Source organism: Juglans regia, chromosome 9 (genome assembly GCF_001411555.2).
Source record: "Juglans regia cultivar Chandler chromosome 9, Walnut 2.0, whole genome shotgun sequence".
Lineage (NCBI taxonomy): Eukaryota > Viridiplantae > Streptophyta > Magnoliopsida > Fagales > Juglandaceae > Juglans > Juglans regia.
Window position 1 is genome coordinate 17114717 of NC_049909.1, and position 9843 is coordinate 17124559.

The following is a 9843-nucleotide window of genomic DNA, read 5'->3' on the forward strand; positions in this document are numbered from 1 at the left end:
TTTACCCACTAGAAGCATGCCTCAGAAGAAGAAATTGATGCAATAGTTTAGAATTTTCTTAAACGAAAATGATTTTTTTATTTAATTTAGTTTGAATCTGTACCAGAGCTCCCTGTTATGTATCTTTGTTTATGGAACTCTGATGAAGAATTCTCTGTTATTCTTTACTACTTTCCCAGTTTCCCTTTTCCTAGAAAATTTAAAGAGAAAGATGATGTAACCAGAAAAACGAAAACAATGAAATTAAGAAACTATAGATGTGATGCATGGCTCTTAAAACTCTATTAAAGTCTAAAAGGATGGAAAATTGGCGTCTATTAAAACAAAATAGGGTCATTAATGATCCTGGCAACGAAGCAAACGACCCCTGGTTGATAATTTTTCAAAGTTCCTCGTTCTAAATCTAGAAGTTTAATAAACCACCAAAAAGGGGACAGCCAAGTTTTCATGCATGCCTCTCAGCTAACAACTGCTTTGGTTTTTCTCCAAGCTCTCACACTTGTTCCTTGCCGGAGAAAGGTAAAGAGAGAGAGAGTGATGTAGAGACTTCATCATAGACTTTAGTGGTGTTGTTTGTCAGTAGCTCAGAATGCTTGTCTTCGTCAGTTTTATTGCCCATTATACCAACAAAGGAAGGCGTGGCTACCTGTTTCTTTGACTTGTTTTTGGCTCCCAAACGAAGCTCAAGATCTAGAACCCCGGGTTCCAACTGATCCTCCCCATCAGTTGGCGGTATTTGGCTCTCTGCTGAAGATGCAGACATGTCATTGACTCCACCCCATTTGAGATTCTCAATGGAAAAGGTAGGAACATAGCCATTTGTAACAGGTGGAAGTCTTTCACCACTAGGCATGCTGTAACAACTCTTGATCCTCTTACATTCACGTTCTTGATCAACATTATGTTCTCCCCTCTCTTGGAAATAAGATTTGAGATCCGTTTCCTGCTTCTTAGTGTCTCTTTCTTGTATCTGCATAAGGAAGAACTACATTATCACTAATACTGAATCACTGATACCCGATGATAATGAGATGTTGCTCTATTAGTAAGAAACCGGAAGGAAAAAAATTATATATCAGCACTAATTTGACAGTTAAGGAACCTATTGCTCTTTAATCAAAGCAACTAACATTATGGCAAGGAAATGTAGGGACCTATATACCAAATCAAGATATAAATTAATTACCAAATAAATGAAAGAAGAATCATATGTATTCCAACCAACAAAGGAAAAATTTCACACGTGGCATTACAAACTACTATCCTACATACATTACAAGCCCCATATATATTCTATGAATATCAAACGCAGACTGGATTAGCATACGCAGTCACAGAGCAGATGAAGAATTTGAATAGTTATATTTCAATTTAATATGGAAAATTGGAAATTACTGCAGGACATCTATCAGTACCCTCTGGGAACTCTGCAGATCTCGTGAGCGGCATACACTTCTTCCTCGAAATACACCCCACAAAAAATATAATTTATTCCAGCCTGCCAAGGCAAATAATTTAATTCCAAGAGGTAAATGAAATTGTGTAATTCGATCTCTAAAGTAAAGTTTTTGCACTAAAATGGAAGAAAGATAAGGTCAATAATACTTACACCGAGACTTTTCAGGGAGAAAATTAGATGAGAAAATTAATAGTTCAACTCCGTCCAAATTTCCTTTGAGGGCCAAGTCATTGTTAATCATGCATTCTAGCAGGCTCTTGTAGTTTCTTTCATAGCTGCATAAAAGAACACAGAAATGGGAATTGATTGTCAACAAAAGAGAGTATCTTTGTTTGATTCAAACAAAGATGCCTTAAAATTACCTCACAGGGTCTTTTGCAAAAAAGTAGAGCGCAATATTATCTTCTGTGGCAAGATTTTCAGAGAACTGAGTTATCCAAGTGCTCAGGCGAGGTACTTCCTCCAATATAACTTTTTGAGGCAGCTTGAGAACTACGTCAAACACTTCAGGCGAAGCACGAGTTGATAAGTGTGCTTGGACCCCGCTACAAGAATTTGGAAGTTTTCCATTTCTACATATTTGAAATCCGCCTCTGCACAAAATGTCAGAAATTCGTCCATGAGACGTTCTTAGCAAGGCACATAAGTGGCTTTAGTTCAAATATAATAAGAAATGAACTTTCAGAGAAGAGCAAAAGACCATACTGCCATATGCAATGAAGCTGTGGAACAATAGGAAGCTGGCTCACATTATCACGACCAACTGAATATATTAAACCTTGCTGAGCCAGATGACTGAATGGGTTCAATGAGTTATATGATTGTTCATGACCCTGGATGGCCTCGAGGTCATGATAGTTGGATCCGGATGAGAAATTTTCACTACGAGATGCAATTTCTTTTACACTCAATGATGAGATGCCAGAATCAGCTACCAGTGAACTAACTGTAGGATTCAACTCAGATGCATGCTTCCCTTGTGTTGACTTGCATTCCGTTGTATGGCCTGATCTCTTCAAATTCTCGGCATGAGAATAGCTAGGAGATAGCCTTTTAACCATAGCATAGGGAGCATTTGAACTGTGGATGATATCATTTTCAGAAGATATAGGATTACACATTTTTGTGGAAACTCCTTCCCTTCTCTGGCCCTTAGAAGCAGTATTGCATACCAGTTTCCGCTTTTGGTCAACGTCTTTTGAAGGTTGGCTTTTCAGTTTCGAGTCTGCAAAGTAAGGTGATTTTAACTCTTAAAAAGGAATGGCCAAATCTGAGATTTAATATACTACAACTCAAAGAAAACATTATTAGAAACCATACGCCTTAAAACTATGAAATAAATATTCACCCTTCTGCAACTGAGTTTGTGGTTGCACTTTAGATGGTCTATGACCTGAAATTGCTGGTAAGCATTCATCTTCAGCAATATAATTAGTAGACTGATCATCTAGAGATGGAATTTGATGGGCTGGCTTAATTTTTGTCTTATATGAATTCTTGAATGAAGACTTCCCATGAAGTAGAGATCTACAGAAGGTTCTTGATGTCCTAGATGATTTAATGCTTGTTTCAAGAGTCCTTTTTTTCACCAGCGCAGCTTCTAAATTTCTAGCAGGTTTCTTAGCAGATAAAAGAGAAGAGTTTGCTTTCTGTCTTAGCACTTCCTCAACACCTGAACCCTCTAGGTTCAATTTTACATCCCTATTAAATCTGAAAGCACTAGCATTTCTAGAGACATGCACAATTTTATCATGATTTGGGTCATCCATTTGCTTACCAAGCATGCATTCTTCACATTTCCAACCGGGTTCAGGAACTTTGTCCAGCATAACATGCATACAATAGCTGTTTTTTATGGAAAACAAAATGTCAATTTTTCACCTTCCAGGAAAAGGGAAGAAAAGGATGCAGCACTTGGGTGTAGTTTATTTCAAAATTTCCACCCACGCACACACACATAAGAAGGGGGGGAGATACAAACAGAGGCTCAAAGATCCAGAAAATTGGTCATTTACATGTGTTCTGCCCCATCACTGCATTTGCTACAAATAGCAAGCAACTCTTCCCGTCCGGTATCCCCACAGATATCACAAACTTTAACCTGTTGTTCAAAATAGAAAGTCAATGTCATTATAGAGACAAACTAAGTGGATTTACAATAGAGGTACTACATCTACGAAGGAAGCAAAAAACTGATAAAAATTAAGCAGAACAAAAACATATAGATTTAGATGATAACCAAAACATAGCATGTGCCCGTGCTGTGTAACTTGAAATAAAATTGTACCTTGGCTTGTTTAGAAAGCAAATTAAACTATTTTAAAACTTTAACCTTTGTTTTAAAGAAGTACCAGAAGTTATATTTTTGTGCATCATGGTTTATATCATTTTCTTAAGTTTTTAAAATTTTCAGAATAAACAAGTTTTGGTGCAATACCAACAAGTTGAATATGTCCAGTAAGTTCATCGGCATCAAATCAATATGTACCATAAATTCATTTTAACAGTACATAGGTGGGTAGCGACAATGGAATTCAGAATACAATGACAAAGAGAAGGAATGTCTGTCAACTGGTTAAAAGAGGTATGATTGTCAAAATCGACAGGAGGCCATTGCTCTATATAAAATTGAATGGGGAAAAAAGAATGCCCATAAAAGACAACCTGTTTTGGATCAAAGGCTTCAGTAAATAGTCTAGAAACAAAAATAGATATATCTAAAGTTGGATACTGACTGGAACAGTGAATACAAATTTGCATAATGGCATGAAAATGATCTTGAATACATAGCCAATTAAAGGAATGTGGCACCAAAATAACCAAGATATTATTTGATTGATAGCAATCTAAGTTATTTAAAGGCTCGAATTAGATTTCTACAATATGATTTTATTTCTTTCTTTAACCCCTTTCTTCTTTCATTATTTGAGGACTAGAGTCACTAGACCAACCAACTCACCATGCACACATTTTTTTTTTAATGCTGTTAAACTCACATTCCATAAATTCTACAGGAGTCATCTTTCATACCTTCGAAATCATTGAAAAAACTAATCAAGAATCAGACACTAGAATCAAACCACATTCCGGTTATGTCAATTAATATTTCTGCCTAAGTATGCAAATGGATGTCTTCCTAAAGTGCTGAGCAAGCAGCATCTAATCCAGAATATTTTCAAGTATATCTTTCAAGGCAGTGCCTTGACATTAGTATGTGCCAGGACATAAATATTAAACGTTATTATTGTTCCTAAGCTAGCCATCCAATCAGAAACTGATCTAACAGATAGCATATCATAAAAAAGTTTCTATGATGACCAACACAAATGTCAATAGCTAATAAACATCATGAAAATGATTTGTACAGGCCTAGGGTGTGAAAGCTCCACGTAAGCCCTTTGAATAAAAAAAAGTGGGACCCATATGAAAAAATCCACTTTTTCATGGTGGGTCCCACTTTTTAAGGGCTTGTGCGGAGCTTGCACACCCTAGGTCTATATCTAACGGATGCTTATAATGGATAATCCTAAATATCATATAACGGATGCTTATAACCATATCTGATAATCCTAAAGCACTACCTTCTTAAAAAATATTGATGGCATAAATTAGAAGCTACTGACTTTCAGAGAGCAATTAGAAAATAAGACAGTATGGAAAGTGCTTATTTTCCATTCAAGTGTTGCTATCTAAAAAAACCTTATTCCCTCCTCATTAAATAATATATTTGAATTGGAAAAAAAAAAAAATCTCTTTATAGGTGCTCAAATAATTTGTGGCAAAGCACCACCTAGACAATTTTGAAAAATCCACTGAATAGGCATTCCAAAAATTCTCATTTTTTTCATTGGTTTTTAATTGGTGTTGGCAAGGAGGGGGGAATATTGTTAATGCCTTGAAATCATAACTAACTGAAAGGTACAACATCAAAAGTTGTAACCTTACTAAAAGTGAAAGCAAAAGATACTGTTTGGAGGTTCAAGAAAACTAGTCTTTTGCTCGCTTTGAGCAATTAACCGCTTTCATTTCATTAGAGAACCCTATTAAATTCATGAGATTTCTATAAGGTAAGACAAATGCAGTCTGCTCAAAGCCAGAGCAGTGCATGACGGTAAAATATACCAAGAAAGAAATATCACATACTTCATCCTGGAATGTAAGTGAATTATCATTATAGTCAACAAGCTGGGATTGCAAAGGAGGTTCCTGAATATTGGGCTCCTCAGCCACTGCACTAGACTTCTCAACATGATCCTTTAGATCTGAACATAACACAACTTTAACCGCTGGATTTCTATCATTCATTGCAGAACCATCTATCATAGATTCAGCATGGTTATCCACATCTTGCATCTGACCGCTAATCCTGAAGGTTGCAACTTCTTTTAATGATGATTTCACATGTTCCTCAGGGTGGTCAGAAAGCTCTCCCTGCAAATTAGTGCAGATATTAAATTTCAAACCCCAGGGACGTTCATCATATAAAAATTACCCTTGATGGATAAACTAAATTACACACCTTAATCAAGCTCGCAGCGGCATAGAAATCTCTTAACGAAGAAATTTCTTTCTGTTTCTGAAGCTTATTTGTGTAGATTCGAGGATTAATTATTTTCTCTCTTTGAAAACCATGTTTTCCCTTGTAAGTAGGGCAGGTGTTTGCTTTTAAAAGCATATCGATTTTTTCTGAAACATTGGTGGATCTTGAAGTAGCTTTGAGTCCTATATCTTTAGAGAACAAATCATGAGGCCAATATGAGCCAAAAACATTACTGATCTCACTGCTTGTGAGCTTTTTTCCGTTGCATCCACTGTTCGATGAAGGAGATAACAGATCAGCATCACTAGGAGAGCTCCCACAAGCTGCCCTCCCATTACAGGTTTCATCTGAAAACACATCAGCCTTTATTGGTGATAACACTTGTTCAAGATGCATTCGTGATAAGCATGGGGTGGTAGACGCATTGCATGTACGGCATTCTTCGGCCTTTCCAAACAAATTGCTTGAGAAATTGCCTGTCCTGGATTCTTCTCCCATTTGGAATGTACTGCTTGTGAAATGCGTATCAAATTGGTCGGTGCGCAATGATCCCTGCAGTAAATCCTATAGAAAAGTATGATTATTATTATAACAACAATAATAAAATAGAGCGAAATTAATAAAAGATTAACTGGACAAGATTACTGATAATGTTGCATTTATAAGTGCACAAAGGTTATACAACACAGATGCATCGTGCCAGATTTGGCAACTTTGGAAACGACAAATATGATTACATCTCGGTAGTCTAATAAATGGAAGAGAGCGAAAACAGTAATATTAAGCGACAAAATGCGGAAGAATAAACATATAGGTAGATTATTTAAGATATAAAATGAGAAACATGAATGGATCAAATTAACCATCTAGGAAAAGAGATATGTAAGCTTAATTATGTGCTATTATTCACTTAAACCATGTATAGGTTGAAAGACAAAATTAGTTGCTGAACAATAAACTACCACTAATTCTGCTAAAAGGGAATAAATGCCATGCTAAAACCAACAATCCTTCTACTTCCACCACTTACTGTAATTGGGAAGTTCGTTTGCGTAAAGAGTGCATGCAGCGAAGTCAAACTTGGGTTGCGGGGAAGGGAAGCAGAAATAAAATCTACACTCAACTGATATGAAAAATGATATTTATCATCATTTTAATCATCATCCTCTCAATATCCCATGGCGTGGCATTAAATGATTGCTTGACAAGTGAAACATAACAAAGAGTTTTACAATAATTTAATACCACATAACGGGATGATAAAAGGATAAATTATGGGACAATGAGTAGCATTATTCATCTGATATATGCCACTCTCACTGGAAAAAAAAAAAAAAAAAAACTATCCACAACCAGTAAGGTCAGAAACTATGAGTTACAGTTTTTTTATAAGCAGTAACTATGAGTTACAATAAAACCAATTGAAAATACTAAGAAAAAATTACGCTCAAGAGCCCTAAATCTCATTTAGCTTTTCTTAAACTAACGCTTTTAACTCTATTATAACAATCCGAAGTCCCATTGATTAAAATTTCAACCAACATGCTTTTATTAAGAAATAGATGACAAAATAAGGACAATATAAATCACTGTGTAAAAATAAAACGATTCCACATGTTGAACAACACAGTCCAATCCATCCAAATGCCCTCCAACGTGGAAATCAGCTTTCTGTAATGGTGTGATCAAAAAAGTATGTCGTTTGGATACAGAAACCATCTCATCTCATTTCATCATTACAACTTTTCAAAATTCTCACACAAAATATAATAAACAATTCAACTTTTTCAAATCTTAAAATAATAATAATATTAAAAAATAATATTCTAATAATATTTTATTCAACTCATCTAAAATCATTTCATCTTACTATCCAAACGAGCCCTAATGTTAAATTTTGTTCCAATACGAATACTCTTATTGAAACGGAATGGTCATTACGTTTTTTTCTAGGTATAGTGATCACATTGCCACAACTAAAAAGCGACAACATCATGTAATCAAAGTTTTTGACATTCAGGGGTTTAAATAAATTTCTGTGCGATCAAATGCATAACTATAAAGTTTTTGACATCGGGATTCCTACCTCGATGAATTTGTTCAGGCAAGCTTGTCGTATATCAAAAACCAAAGCAACACAATTGTTAAGATGATTTTAAGATAAACAGCAACTGATAATTGATCAACAGATATTATTGAAGAAGACCGGTAATAAATCGTACCACTACACAAAACCATCACAGAACTGTAAATTGAGCACAATTAACCAGCCGTATCAACTGCAAACAGTGAAGTTACAAAGTTCTTCACTAAAATTTCGTGACGGGAAAAAAAGGTAAAGAGAAAACCTTCTCTCTTTACATCAAAGACACCCACAAGCCCAATAGAATCATAAACCAAAATTAAAACATAAAATTTACGCCAAATGGTCGTCCCAATCAAACAGCAACTTGTACCCAAACACAAGTACTGGGAATCCAAAGGATGAAGACCAGCCAAAAAAACCACTTTTTCTTATTGGCACCGAGTGTCAGGGACAAGTTCAGGCTAATTCTGAGGTCCACATGCTCAAAAAAGAGTTTCCCACGACTCCATCTCAAATAATATAAAGAGAAATTTATGTGGCTCAAGATTATAAATGCAGAGATTCGAAACTAGGACGTCTGGTTTATACCCATTTAACTCAAAGATTACCCATAGACCCCCCCAACAAAAAAAAAAAAGACGAAGAAACACAGAAAGAATCGGCGCAATCACATGCCTTTGTTGGCTCCACAACCTTCTCCTCAGTAGCATTATACAGCTCTCTCAAAGTCCTATACTTGACCTTCCTCATGTTCTCCGAGAACACCAGCCCACCATGAACTTGAAAAACAATAAATGAAGACACACACACACAGAGACAAACTAGAAAGAATGGAGCACAGGAACCGCTCTTTATAAACGTCCGTTGTCAACACCCCTCAGAGCACGCAAAAACTGAGCTGTGAAATGAAAAAGCCCGTCTACGTTCTCCTCTCTTTTTCGTGTGCGTGTGTATTTATATACAGACACTCCATATTTATTAACAATTTGCAGTGCTCTTTATTTGTTTTAATTAATTAAATTATTATTCTTTTGGGTTGCTTCCTTTGGAGAGCAGATAAAGATTTTCTCTGTGACGTCGGAATTCTGTGTTTCTTTTCTACTAAGAAATGTATGTATGTTGCTCTAACGTAACTGTTTTTACGTGCTCTGGGCCGTCCGATGACCGATGTGCTTTCAAATGGTTAATCCGATGGCGGATATGTGAAAAAAAAAATTGGTGTCAAAGTCAACGAATTTGAACCAGTAGAACAGTACCACGTCGGAAACTTGCATGCACAGTCTCCAGGTGTCGTGGCCAAGAACGGTGATTATAAAGCAGCTGGTCTTTTGCAACATCAACGGCAGTCAAGGTACGTGACGTGTTGGACCATATTTCACTCTATTTTGAAATTTTTGATAGCTAAATATTTATTTTTGAATATCAAAATGCATGCTGGATAAAGTTTTATAGAGTGTAATTTTAGATTTATTCATTATTTTTTAAAAAACAGTATGTAAAATTTATTTAATATTTTAATATCATTTTTCTTTAAAAAAAATCATGCTAGATATAATAATAATAAGAGAAAATATACTTACAACCGTGAATTGCGTAATCGCTTTGAAAAAAATGAATAAAACATGGGACCCACATGAAAAAAATTAATTTTTTAATAATAGACCCCACTCTTTTTCAAAGCGATTACGCGGCGGTTACGCACTTCACGGTTGTATGTAGAATTACTCTAATAATAATATAAGATTAAATAAGGTTGGT

General features: G+C 35.6%; 1 protein-coding gene across 1 annotated transcript; it reads right to left on the reverse strand.

Annotated features, from left to right (window-relative positions):
- Positions 1-243: 243 nt before the first annotated feature.
- Positions 244-8998, reverse strand: LOC108984094. Its single transcript, XM_018955923.2, has 10 exons — positions 8761-8998; positions 5979-6563; positions 5603-5890; positions 3475-3560; positions 3237-3304; positions 2165-2684; positions 1822-2052; positions 1610-1734; positions 1416-1498; positions 244-970 (listed from the first exon to the last, which is right to left on the reverse strand). Exons 1-10 carry the CDS (start codon positions 8833-8835, stop codon positions 494-496), a joined length of 2538 nt encoding a protein of 845 aa, XP_018811468.1. The 5' UTR covers positions 8836-8998; the 3' UTR covers positions 244-493.
- Positions 8999-9843: the final 845 nt, after the last annotated feature.